We start from the raw sequence: 12,746 nt of genomic DNA on the forward strand, positions 1-12,746 counted from the left end.
AAAGCACAGGAAGTAGCTTCTCTTTGGACAGTAGAGCCAGAGGTGCTGCTCCTTGGCCCAGCCTCTGCTGTGGAAGGACCCACGTTCCAGGTGGGACTTGGGGCAAATATCACGGTCCAGCAAGCAAGGTGGGGGGAAAGAGTTAAAGACTCCCAGGCCTGAATAAAGAGGAGGTAAGGTAGCAGCTGACTGGGCAAAGCTTTGCTTACACCAGTTTTCCTTGTCTTTTTTTTATCATTGGGGAATTGCAGAGACGAATTATGTGGGGTCATTCAACGTGGGAAGGATGGCTGGAGGAGTATTTTTGGGTGCTCTTCACACTGTTGTGCATGAGGCTGTTAGTGCACAAGGATGTGCAGATCAGGGTTGAACTGGAGAGGGGGTGGTCTGGTGGGGACTGCTCGCCCAGCTACATCAAGGGCACCGTTCCAGCTGCAAGAACATCCCAGAAGCAGCCCATGGAGCAGTGTTTCTCAACCTTGGCAACTTGAAGATGTCCGGACTTCAACTCCCAGAATTCCCCAGCCAGCATTTGCTGGCTGGGGAATTCTGGGAGTTGAAGTCCAGATATCTTCAAGTTGCTAAGGTTGAGAAACACTGCCATGGAGCAAAGCGTGGACAGCCCCACCGTCTTAGGGTGCACGGAAGTCCCTTGGGGAGCATCCCAGTCCAAGGATCGAGGGCAGCGGAGCGAAAATACACGCATATTTTTTATGCATTTCCTAAAAGTTTTTTTAAAATTTTATTTTTATATAAACAATCCATTAACCAGTGTGTCGTCTGGGTATAAATATTTTGTGGCCAACATTAAAATATACAGTCGTCTTCATAATTTAATCTCATTTTAGTTTAAGAATCGTGATGCCAAAGCATCCGCCACGCCCACCAGGCTCTTGGGGGGGGGAGCAACTTCCGCCCATAAGATGGCGACAACCTCGGGGACGTAAGGGTGGGCGGGGCCAGCTCCGCGCATGCGCCATATTCTCCGTTTCTTCCCCGCCCCCTGCCTCAGGGCAAATCTCTCCCGATTCCCAATTCAAGCGGCGGGACCTTCGCTCCTCCCCGCGAAATATTTTTGTTCGCGTGAGGAAAGAGTGTCGAGTGGAAGGAATGGGGGAGGGAAGAAGAAGAGAGAGAGAGAGAGAATAAAAGGAGAGAGAAAAGTGCGCTTGCGCACTTCGCGCGCCCCGACCTTCCCCCCGCCCATCGGCGAGGACTTTGTGCGCATGACGGGAAAGGGAAGGCCGCTATTGGCGTAGTAATTTTTTTTTTCCTGGCTCTCCCCCTCACACACACCCCCAGCGGGCGGCCATTGGTCCTTCTCCGCGACGGCCCCGCCTTTTCCTCCCTGTCGCCGCCGGGACTTCCGCCGTTCTGGTTGTCTGTGTGTTTGTGTGTGTGTGTGAGAGAGTGAGTGAGGGGAGGGGGGAGTTTCCTTTGGCCTCCGCCGCCGCTGCCCCGCTTTGTGCGCCTCAGCTCGCCCAGGGGCCACCGAAGGCGCGGTGAGTGAGAGAGAGAGAGCGCGCGCGACCGAGAGGGCGACGGCGGTCTCGGGCAGCGGCCGAAGAAGAGAGGGCGGGGCCGCGGCTGGCCGAGCGCTCCTCATGAACTGCGCCTCCCGCTTTAATGCGCGCTTCTCACGGAAAGGCCCCGGCGGCCCCCTTTCTCCACATAAACCCCACCACTCGAGTTCCTTTCTGGCCGCTGCTGCGAGGGCGGCCCCGGGTCCGTTGTCGCTGCCTTGGTGGCAGCACAAACCGAACCCTGCGAGACGACGGCACCGGGCAAGGCCGCTTCCCCGCCTCGAGTCGGGCCCTGGGCGCGTAGTCGAGGAAAGTCGCCGAGGCGCACGAAGCTTCTTTTTCCTTTTAGGCGGGAACTGGGCCTCCCCGGGGGAAAAAACCGAGGAAAAAGAGACCCGTTTGTGGTGGGGGAGGAGAGGGGGCGGCTTGGCCTCCCCCCCATAGGAAGTAATTGCAGCCCCCCCCCCCCGGCAAGGCCCTCTGTCAGAATCGCCCCAGGCAGGACGCTATCCGTGGCAGCCCCGTTAAGCCATTTTTTTTTTTTTGCCCTTGAGCAAAACCCCGCAGTGGGGCCTGTATTCCTGGCTGTAGATAATGCCCCTTTGTGTTGGTGTTTGGAGGTGGGGGGACAATGGGACTTGACCATCCCAACTTTCCCCCTCTTTTATGGGCTGCTGCACAGTCACTGCCCTTCACAACCTTTTACAAAAAGGTTTTTTTTTTGGCAACCTTTGCAAAAAAAACAAAAACAAACCCACCACCCCATTTCCTCCCACAGGCTTAGGTGTGAAAGACCCCCTCTCCCCCAGTTTTCCCAGACAGGAGTGAATTATAAATCTTAAGATTTATATTTTATTCTTTCGTTTCACCTTCCTTCCAGAAACTTGCAACTTCACGGTTTTATACAATCAACTTACCCGCGTTTCCCCAAAAATAAGACAGGGTCTTATATAAGCACTTTTCTTATAGTGTTTATTTTAAGGGGGAGGTTTAAATGAAAATAAGATGGTCTTATATAAGGACTTTTATAGTGCTAATTTTAGGGGAGTTTAAATGAAAATAAGACAGGGTCTTATATAAGCACTTATGGTGTTTATTTTAGGGGGAGGTTAAATAAAAATAAGATGGTCTTATTTAAGCACTTTTCTTACAGTGCTTATTTCAGGGGGGATCAAATGAAAATAAGACAGGGTCTGAAATAAGCACTTGGATTTATTTTCGGGGAGGTCTTATTATTTTTCATGTGCAGAAGGCGGTGAGCGTGGTAACCTCATGGCTGCTGCTGCCTTGCAATATTTTCAGGGGAGGGCTTTTAGCGCATGCACTCTAAAGCCCAGTTGGGCTTATTATCCGGGGAGGTCTTATTTTTGGGAAAACAGGGTACCCAGCAGATGCAGCAAGAGAGGATTCAAATGTGCCTCGTTATTTTTTAGCTTAGAATCCCCCCCACCCAGCTGACAGCTGCAAATGATGTGATCCTGGGATCCTTTGGAGGAAAGGATATGCTATTGTGTGATTTATTTTATTTTATTTTGCTATGGGATTGGTGAAATGTTACTTTGCATTTGTTGACAACGGGGCAAAGTATAGGGATGGGCTTCTTGTTTTCTTTCCAGGTCTAAATATTCTTGTCTGTGTTATGCAGAAGGTGGCGGTGGGTGGATGAGTGGGAGGGGGGGGGGTTCTTGGCTTCCAAGGCAAGCTGTCAAAAAATAATAACCCTTTGCAACTTGGCTTTGTGCTGTGGCACTAAAATTACATTGCTCAGTTCAGTGTGCCTTGTGCTGATGCTTCAGGATTTTTGGAAGGGCAGAAATGTTTGACTTTGTGAAGCAGGGAACACGGTCTGGCACCCGCAAAAAATGTTAAGTGATAAGAATACTGTCAGTGTTAGAAACAAAACTGTTGTAAAGAGAAATTGGATATAAATTTTAAGGTTAGGTTATGCTTTTTAAGGGACACAGTGGCTCAGTGGCAAAGACGCTGACCTTGTCAATCAGAAAGGCCAAATAACGGAGTGAGCTCCCATTACTTGTCCCAGCTTCTGCCAACCTAGCAATTGGAAAGCATGTAAAAATGCAAGTAGAAAAATAGGAACCATCTTTGGTGGAAAAGGAACTGCGTTCTGTGCGCCTTTGGCATTTAGTCATGCCAGCCACATGACCACGGAGGCGTCTTCGGACATCACTGGTGCTTCGGCTTTGAAACGGAGATGAGCACTGCCCCCTAGAGTCGGGAACGACTAGTACACATGTGCAAGGGAAACCTTTACCTATGCTTTTTCCTCAGGGTACATGGGCTTGAAAAGGGAGCCCAAAGAGATAATTATGTTTTTTCCAGTCTGTTTTTTTTCCCCAATCCTGGAAACATCATTTATTTATTTTTAAAAACTCATCCTATTCACATCATTTCTTCCACTTATAAGGAGGATGGGAAGAGGCCCACAGGATTCTTAATAGAATTGTAATCCTTAAAATCATTTTGTATTGTTCTTTCATCTCTGTTAGAATGGGAGGGAAGTATTGCTTTGCTTGTAGCCAGAAAAAATCAGTGGTCTTTTTTTTCTTGGATTCCTGAGTGTCATATTTCACCTGAGTCCTTTTACTCTGCCATCTTATTCTTCCCCTCTGCTGTTAATTAAAGGACCTCTTTGGAGTCTGAATTTAGGTGGCAAGAGAAGATGGTGACAGCCAATGGGGCACTTTGGGGTCGTTTACAGAATTTGCAGGGCGCCCTGGGTTTGGTTGGAATATAACAACATCTGTTTTTTTGGCTGCTTCTGCTTTGCTCCCGTTTGAGCTTTGGGTGAGGGTTGGCCTATGTCCCTCTGGCATACGAGTGCCCCATGGTTGGAACTTGCCTGAGACTGGCTGCTTCCTCCCCGCTGGTCCCCCCTCTGTAGGGAGGGGCACCTGTTCTTGGTGTGTGCCCCCCTTCCCTTGCTTGTGTTGTGTCCTGCATCGTATGTCCTATGGGGCGAGTTTTCGGAGGTGATTTCAGCTTAGCTGCCTTAAGTTTAAAGTAACAGGCAAAAAAGGGACCTGCTTCTTCTCTGTGACTGCTGCTGCTGTTGTTGTTGTTGTTGTTTTAATTTTGTTGTAACTCTGCCAGGTGAAAGGGAGCTAAATTTGCTTTAAGATATTTTTTGTTTTGTTTTGTTTCCTTGTCCTTGATAACCACCTTCATACCAAATCTTTTTTTTTTTTGCACTTCTGTTAGGAAAGTCCTCCTTCCCCTTGAGGTTAAGCCCTGGGCCTCCAAAAGTGTGTTACCCTCACGTTGAGGCTAAGACATTAATTTAAATGGCGACTGAGCTGTCTGAAGCCGATCCCGCACACCGTAAGGCAGTTCCACTCTTAACAGGAGCTCCCCTGGACAAGTTGAGTGAGGTAGGGGCTGACCCCGCTCCACGCTTGCCCCCTGGATTGGCCCCTGCAAGGGCCCTTGCGCTCTTTCTTCCCTCTTGCTTCTAGGAATCTCAGCTGGGCTCCATCCGCCCTTCCTTACCAGGTGTTGATCCCTTTCTTTCCTGCTTCCCCGGTGCTTCCCTCCTCTCCTCTCCCCCCACCCCTCTCCCTCCCCATGTCGTTCTGAGCTGGAGCAAAAACTCTTGTGAGGTGGAAGCAGGAAACTGGACCCCCCAACCTGCTGACGATCCCGAGCACAGTCACCTCGCAGGAGAGGAGGTGGCAGTGGAGTGCTTCTCAGCCTGCCAGGGGAGGGTCCTCCTTTTCCGGGCTTCTCGTGACACTTTGCTCCCTTCCCAGACAGTCGAAGATAGAGCCATGCCGATCCGCCGAGCGGTGAATGCTTCTTCTCGGGAAACGCCTCCCAAAAGCAAGCCTGCTGAAGCCGAGGAAACGAAGCCAGGTAAAGAGGGGTATTTCTTTCCCCCCTCCCCATTCTCACCTTGACCGCTGCAGGTGGGGTGGCTGGTCTTACTGGGTATATGTAGAGCAGTGGTGGGTTGCAGGCAGTACGCCCCAGTACGCCTCAGCATCTCTTAGTGAAAGCGCCTTTTCACTTCAAATGGGGTCGAGAGTTTTACTTCCCTAAGAGGCAGGTCTGACACAAAATATGGTTGCATTCAGCCCCCCCTCCTTCCCCCCAGCTCTAAACTTATTTTCTATGACATGTCTTTGCCCTTTAGAGCCTTGTTTGACAGGAGGCCTGGTAGTTAACTTGCCAGTACTGTATTGAGCTGGGGAAGTGTGGGGGGCACTCTGGGTTTAACAGTGAGAGTTGCAGCTGTAGGACAGAGCAAGAGGGAGGACTGCAGCTCTCCAGCAAGAGGGGGTGGTGGTCTCTCATCCCCCACCTAGCCTTGTTCATTTGAATTGCCAAGGTCAGATCTTGCAGGATCTCTGCAAGAATCTCTGCTATGCCTGGCCTTGCTGGAAAGCCCAAGGGCCCATCTTCAGCAGGGAGTTTCTCGCCTTTTACCAACTGCTTGCCCTCTTTCCCTTCCGCCCTTCAGAACCGGATGTCAGCTCGGAAGAATCCGCCTCCACCGTGGAGGAACAAGAGAATCAGGTGCCCCCGGCTGACCCTGCTGAGACAGAGCAGCCAAAGGAGGCCGAGGAGGAGAAGGCAGATGTGAAGCCTGCTGAGGAAGCCAAGAAGGAGTAAGAAGCCGGGGGGGGGGGGAGGGGGGAGGGCAGGAAGGCCCTAGGGAGGGAAGAGGGAGGTGGGCTGCAGAGGCCAAGAGAGCGATGGCAGGGGTGAAATGTTCTAAAGTCTCCTAATTCGCTTCAAGTAGGTAGAACAGGGAGGGGTGTGAACAGCTGTGTTGTGCGATTTAGATTCGCTAGAAAGCAATATTTCCTGCTATTTAGCGAATATAAATCGCACCGCACAGCTAATTGTCGCACAGCTGATGGAACAGTTGGAACTTTTCTTAGCATTTTTTTACTACCGGTTCGGGCGAACCGGTAGTTCCGACGATCAGCTGTGCAACAATCGGCTGTGCCACGCGATTTATACTAGCTAGAAATCACTCGGCAGTTGATTGTCACACAGCTGATCGTTGGAACTACCGGTTTGCCTGAACCGGTAGCATTTTACCCCTGGGCAATGGCCCTTGCTAGAAAGGACCCAGTTGTCCACCATGTGCTTCCTGCCCCCACAATACAATCCATGCCCCTGTGATCCAACTGCCTGGCATGGGAGCTCAGGGGTTCAAAGCCCCCTTGGCTACAGGTTGCTGCCTCAGTCCACTGGGTGGCACCTCATTTCTTCCTGTTGGCATAGGGGACTGACCCACACTTGGGGCAGTGGCAGAGATTTGTCTACTGGCCGAGCAGCAAACTGGGACTGTCAGGTCCACCATCTTCAGCTTGGCGCCTCGCTGGCACCCTGCCATCAAAGGACCAGGGTGGATAGGGGGGTAGGGATGGAGCGGGGACAAATGAACAATAAACCTGTATGCATCTATGTGGGAATCCGGTGTGTGGAAAGTTTCGAGCCCAAATACCCCAGCGTTCCCAAAACATCTTGGTGGTGTCGCATTGTCTGGGATTGGACTGGTCATGGGGAAAGGGGTGGGAATTTGTGCTGAGGCGTGGGAAACTCAGATTCCACCTGACTTTACTGCAACTAACATCTCTTAGTAAAAGCACCTTTCACTTCAACCAAATGGGAATCGAGAGTTTTTCTTCCCTAAGGGATCAGACTGGGACAGATCTGACAGTGGGAACCTTCCAGCATGTGTTTGCTAGCCTAGTTGTGGCCCTTGGATGGGAGAGGTGGGGTCGTACCATGGGAATGGGTTTTTGAGAAAGCCCACCAAGCCACTCACCTCTTTTCTAATCCGTAAAGGGAGAAGGATCCAGAGAAAGAGAAGGAGAAAGAGAAGAAAGTGAAGAAGACCATTCCCGCCTGGGCCACACTTTCGGCCAGCCAGTTAGCCAGAGCGCAGAAACAGACGCAGATGGCAGCTTCCTCTCGGCCCAAGATGGATGCCATTTTGATCGAAGCAATCAAAGTGAGGGATGGGAGTATTGGCAGTGGGGTGGGAGCGCGGAAAGTCCTCTCAACGGTTTGGCTGCCCAGACAGATGCCAGGGAGGGAGCTGCCCACACACCCTTCTCGCCCTCCCAGGCGTGCTATCAGAAAGGTGGGGCGTCAGTGGTCGCCATCCGAAAGTTCATCATCAGCAGATACCCTTCGCTGGACCTGGAGCGGAGGGGGTACCTCCTGAAGCAGGCCCTGAAGAGGGAGCTGGAGCGGGGCGTCATCCGGCAGGTAAGGACTCTTGGCGCTACAGACTGGCCTGCCCTTGAAGGTCACTGGCGTTTATAGCTGAGGGAGGGGCACGCAGTATGGAAAATCCCTCCGGTCATTTGAGACAGGACTGTTGCCTTTCCCTCCCTCCCTGCTAAGAGCAGCTCGTGCTTGGCTTGTCCTGGACTGAGCAACACACACACACACACACACACACACACACACACACAGCCAAGTCGGATAAACGTCTGCACAAACTGGGATTTTGAAACACTGATCGAATATTTTTAATACTTGGCGTTATTTGTAAAACCCACCCATTCGGAATATTGAAGCTAGGGTGGATTAATGAGTAATTCTTAAAAATATTAAATGATAGTACTTGGGGGGGACAATAAATATAGGGCACAAAGAAATGTTTTTTATATTTAAATGAATTATTGGGGAAATGATAAAGGATTATGGAAAGAGATAAATACCGTTGAAGTTGGAAGATTAGAACTATACATATTTATCTGTATTATTACTATTAATGTTGTTTAAAAAAGATTTGATCCAGTCAATGTACTGTCCACAAAATGTCCATGTTTATACTGGAAAAAGTAAAAACAAATTAGATTAGATTAGATTCTTAGATTGCTTTTATTTATAGGCCGCCCTTTTCCCTGAGGGGACTCAGAGCGGCTTACAACCTATAGGGAGGGGATACACGTAATGACGTATACAGACAGTACATAATTAAAAAATAGAAGCAACATTCATTCATCACTCGGGTGGGGACGGATCCTAATCTTTAAATTACAAAAAAAACCCACTCCATTTCTATCCCGTTCTTCCCCCTACTCCATCAACTTGGGGGGAGGGGATGTTAGATGTCCTTTGAATTTGCAGGAGGTTTTGTTTCCAGCCCCCCAAGCTTGCCCCATTTTCTCTGGGACAGGTGAAAGGGAAAGGAGCGTCTGGAAGCTTTGTGGTGGCCCCCAACTCAGGGAAAACAGGCTCCAAGGCCAAAGACCGGAAGGTAAGTCCGGCGGAGTTGGCCGTGCCCCAGAGCCCTCCAGAAGAGGGGCTGGCAGCCTTAAACCCTCAAAGGTCCTCAACTGATGCTGCCCATTCAGTTCTTGAGCCGATCAGAAGTCCAGTTCTCCCACCATGGAGTCTCCTCCTAGCACGGCAACCTTTTTCCTCCACCTGTCCTAAAGCCCTCTCAATTGTGGGGCCGACCGGCGACAGGGAGCCGCAGCAGAGGGATGAAAGAGCCACATGCGGCTCCAGAGCCGCAGGTGCCTGACCCGTGCTCCAGAGTCTGAGCCAGCAGGAGAGTTCTGCTGCCCTCAGGGAGGGGTGGGGTGGGGGTGGGGTCTTCTTCCAAGGAACGTCCATAGATGTTCCACAGGCGCAGCCCCTCACCTGGAGGGTGGAGGGAGGGGCACAGCGGCCACTGCCATGTCTGGCCCAATAGAAGACCAAAGGGGCCTTAAGCTCCATCTTGGCTTGCCAGCCTCCTAGGGTGGAGCCCTCATATCCCTTCCGTCTCGCTTTCCTTTCAGCGGAGCTTGTCGGCCTCCAGCGCAGAGCAGCACGTGAAGCTGGAGGACATTCTCCCGCTGGCCTTCACCCGCCTCTGCGAGCCCAAGGAGGCCTCCTACAGCCTGATCAAAAAATATGTCTCCCAATATTACCCCAAGCTGAAGGTGGACATCCGGTAAGGTGCTCAGAAATGGGCATGACTGTAGCAGCTAAGGGTGGTGGTGACTCTGAGCCCCTGTGTGTGTGTGGGGGGGGGGGGACACCTGCCCTGCCCCTTTTGCAGGACCAGCCAGCCAAGCGGCCTCTCTCTGGCTTCCCCTTTAGGCCCCAGCTGCTGAAGAACGCCCTGCAGCGGGCGGTGGAGAAGGGCCAGCTGGAGCAGATCACGGGCAAGGGGGCTTCCGGCACTTTCCAGGTGGGTAAAGGAGGGCTTGCCTGGGAATTGGGGCTAGCACGGGTGGGGGTGGGGAACTCTTCTCTTTCCCTCCCACCTCCTCTTGGCCAAGTCGCCCATTCCTCCTCCTTGTGTGCACCAGCTGAAGAAGTCGGGGGAGAAGCCGTTGCTGGGCGGAAGCCTGATGGAGGACGCCATCCTCTCCGCCATCGCAGCCATGAACGAGCCCAAGACCTGCTCCACCACCGCTCTCAAGAAATACGTCCTGGAGAAGCACCCTGGCACAAACTCCAGCTTCCAGGGTAGGACCAGTGCAGCGCTACGGGGAAAGGCGCTCGGATTCTGCTCCCCAGGTGGCTGGTGCAGCTCCTCCCCTCCCAATACCCTCCCAGGGGGACTGTCCCCCCACTCCGACTCGGGCTTCCCCATTATGAGTGCCCGCCTTGCATTTGGAGCCTTGGATTTGGAAACTCGGCACGGGGCCCTCTGGAGTGGGCTTCCTGACATTCCCACAGCCCCCCAATACCGTTTTCTGTGCCCCCTGCAGTCCACCTCTTGAAGAGGACTCTGCAGAAGTGCGAGAAGTACGGCTGGATGGAGCAGATCTCCGGCAAGGGCTTCAGTGGCACCTTCCAGCTGTGTTTCCCCTACTACCCAAGGTGAGTCTGGGGCAGTCGGGGCCTGGCACTGGCAGATCCCTCTCTCCCTACTGTCTGGCTGGGGGGTGACCTCCGGCCTGCTTATTCCTTCCCTTCTTGGCTGCTTGTGTTCTGACCGAGGCTTCCCGAGAACCTGAAGCCAACTCTTGGTCCCAACAAAAACCCCTCTTATTAATTGACTATGAATTCTGCACATTCCCATCCAGCAGTTTTTCGAGGGAGGATTTACAGTCAGACCTCATCTGGCTTGGAGAGCTGCCAGGCCGATAGCTTCAGAACTTGGCCAGAAATCTTGGAGAGTCAGGAACCAATTAAGCGAACTAATGGTCTCCTGCAAACTCCACTCCCCTTTCGCTCCTCTTTTATTTCCTCTGGGAGGGGCCATTCATCGTCCACCTGTGGCCTTCCTCCCAAGTCGACCCCTATTCTTTAGCTTTTCCCTTCCTCTGGCAACTCTGTGCATGTGCATACTGGGAACAGGCTCCAGCTGTTCTTCTGCCTCACTGATGTCTGACTCCGAAGCTCCGAAGGCAGCTGATAACCGTCAGATGGCCCTGGTTCCCTCTCTGCTCCAATACTGAGCCCTCATCAGAGCCTTCCCCAGACTCCAGGACTGGCCCATCTTCCTCCCCGACCTCCTCACTGTCCGAATCTACTGCCAGCACTGCTGGCCGCTGGCGGGCCACAACAGCTAGCCAGGATTGGCTCTTCCTTGGGGTGACCTCTCTTTTCTCCCTAGCCCCGGCATTCTGTTCCCCGAGAAGCAGAAGGAGGACAAGGAAGAGGAGGATGAGGATGAGGAGGAAGAGACAGATGACGATGAGGAGGAAGAGGAGGAGGAAGAGGAAGAGGAACCGCCTCCAAAGAAGAGGTATGTGCCCCACAGAGGCTGAGTCAGGGGTTGGGGTTGGTGGCCATGGGCAGCCTGGGCGTTACCGGAAGGTAGTGAGCCAGGCCAGGCTGACTGACCAGCCGAGGGGATGTCCTGTCCTTTGGTGGGGCTCGGATGCTGCTGTTTTTTCCGCATCGGCGGCATCAGGCAAGCTGAGATCTTGTGCTCCCCTGGGCAGGATGCCAAAACGACCCCCACCCAAAGCCCGGAACAGAGCCCCTCCCATGGTGAAGCGACGGGAGGCCAAGCCCACCGCCCGGAAGGCTCCCCTGGCGCACCGTGGGAAAGCGAAGCCGCCGCCTCCACCACCACCGCCACCCCCAAAGGCTAAGAAAGCCAAGGCCATGCCCCCAGCCCGGCCGGCCGTCAAGAGCCTCTCCAGCACCAGTCCGGCTGCCAAGAAGAAGCTGGCTGCAGCGGCGGCAGCGGCGGCGGCAGCAAGTGCTAAGCGGGACCGGAAGCCCTCCGGGAAGAAGAGCAAGACCACCATGCGGAAGTCGCTGAGAGCAAAGAAGTAGCCGGTGGGTGGGTGGGTAGGCAAGGGAACCGCTTGGGTGGGGAGGGCTCCTTTTATAAGTACAGCCCCCTCCCCTTCTGTTTGTAATTTAGTTCTGAGGCTTCACCATCTCTTGTCTCCCTCCATTTCCCCCACCCCAGCAGTGGAGAACCGCAGCACTTCCCCCCCCCCCTTCCCTCCCTCTGCCCGCAGCCAGCCTCTGGGTCTAAGCATTGCAGGTAGATCCACACCAGGTTTTTTTTTTTAAAGCTTCGCCCCTTTAAGACTTGGGGACTTCAACTCCCAGAATTCCCCAGCCAGCCAGCATGGCTGGCTGGGGAATTCTGGGAGTTGAAGTCCCCAAGTCTTAAAGGGGCCACGTTTTTTGGGGAAAAAACCCTGATCCAGACTCTTCCTGCTGTTCCTTTCTCCCTTTCTTTCCCACCCACCCCCTCATACCCCCCCCCCAAAGTCTGGCTTCCTTTCTCCTCCAATTCCCCCCCCCCCAACACAAGACTGTTCTTTTTCTAGACAAGTTTAAAAAAATAAAATATATAATCTGTACAGGGTGCACCTGGGCTTGGGGGCTTTTGAAAACCGGTTGGAAAGATTTTTATATTTTTAGAAGTGGAAACAGAGAATCCCCCCCCCCCTTCCTTTCCCCTCTCTGAGTCCTCCAAGACCCCCTCCAGCCAGCAGCTCTTCTCCTGGTGGGGGGCTGCCTCCCTCTTTCCTCCCAAGTCAGTGTTCTGTTGTTCAGCTTAGTCGCCCCCTTCCCGTGACGGTTGCCCCCCCCCCCGCCAGCCGGCGCAAAAAAACGCCCCTTCGGACGGGCCTTGGAGCCGCTTTCCTTAAAAAGGGGGTTATTTCACCCCTTCTTTGCCCCCTCCCCCGTTTTCGTCCCGGAGAACGAGCCGATCGCTGATGTAGAGCCGCAGAGCGAAGGTCGCTTTCTCGTTTGCAAGAAATAAAAAAGCTTAAAAAGACTCCGGAGCCCGCTTTCCTTACGCCTCGTCTTTTGGGTCTGGGG

General features: G+C 52.9%; 1 protein-coding gene across 4 annotated transcripts; it reads left to right on the forward strand.

Moving 5' to 3' along the window:
* Positions 1–1,345: 1,345 nt before the first annotated feature.
* HP1BP3 (heterochromatin protein 1 binding protein 3) lies at positions 1,346–12,709 on the forward strand. Of its 4 annotated transcripts, none has more exons than XM_087702209.1 (13): positions 1,348–1,502; positions 4,743–4,912; positions 5,291–5,393; positions 6,001–6,148; positions 7,341–7,506; positions 7,623–7,766; positions 8,686–8,766; positions 9,296–9,450; positions 9,600–9,690; positions 9,812–10,022; positions 10,217–10,328; positions 11,068–11,199; positions 11,399–12,709. In XM_087702209.1, the coding sequence occupies exons 2-13, from the start codon at positions 4,826–4,828 to the stop codon at positions 11,736–11,738; spliced, it is 1,770 nt and encodes a 589-aa protein (XP_087558335.1). In that variant the 5' UTR covers positions 1,348–1,502; positions 4,743–4,825; the 3' UTR covers positions 11,739–12,709. The 4 variants fall into 4 exon arrangements, with proteins under 4 accessions (XP_087558337.1, XP_087558335.1, XP_087558336.1 ...); XM_087702210.1 differs by having other exon boundaries at positions 1,349–1,502; positions 9,812–9,971; XM_087702211.1 differs by lacking the exon at positions 4,743–4,912 and having other exon boundaries at positions 1,346–1,502.
* The last annotated feature ends 37 nt before the right edge of the window (positions 12,710–12,746 follow it).

This window comes from Thamnophis sirtalis, unplaced genomic scaffold (genome assembly GCF_051295495.1).
Source record: "Thamnophis sirtalis isolate CommonGarterSnake01/CBP01778 unplaced genomic scaffold, rThaSir2_p1.2 scaffold_15, whole genome shotgun sequence".
Classification (NCBI taxonomy): domain Eukaryota; kingdom Metazoa; phylum Chordata; class Lepidosauria; order Squamata; family Natricidae; genus Thamnophis; species Thamnophis sirtalis.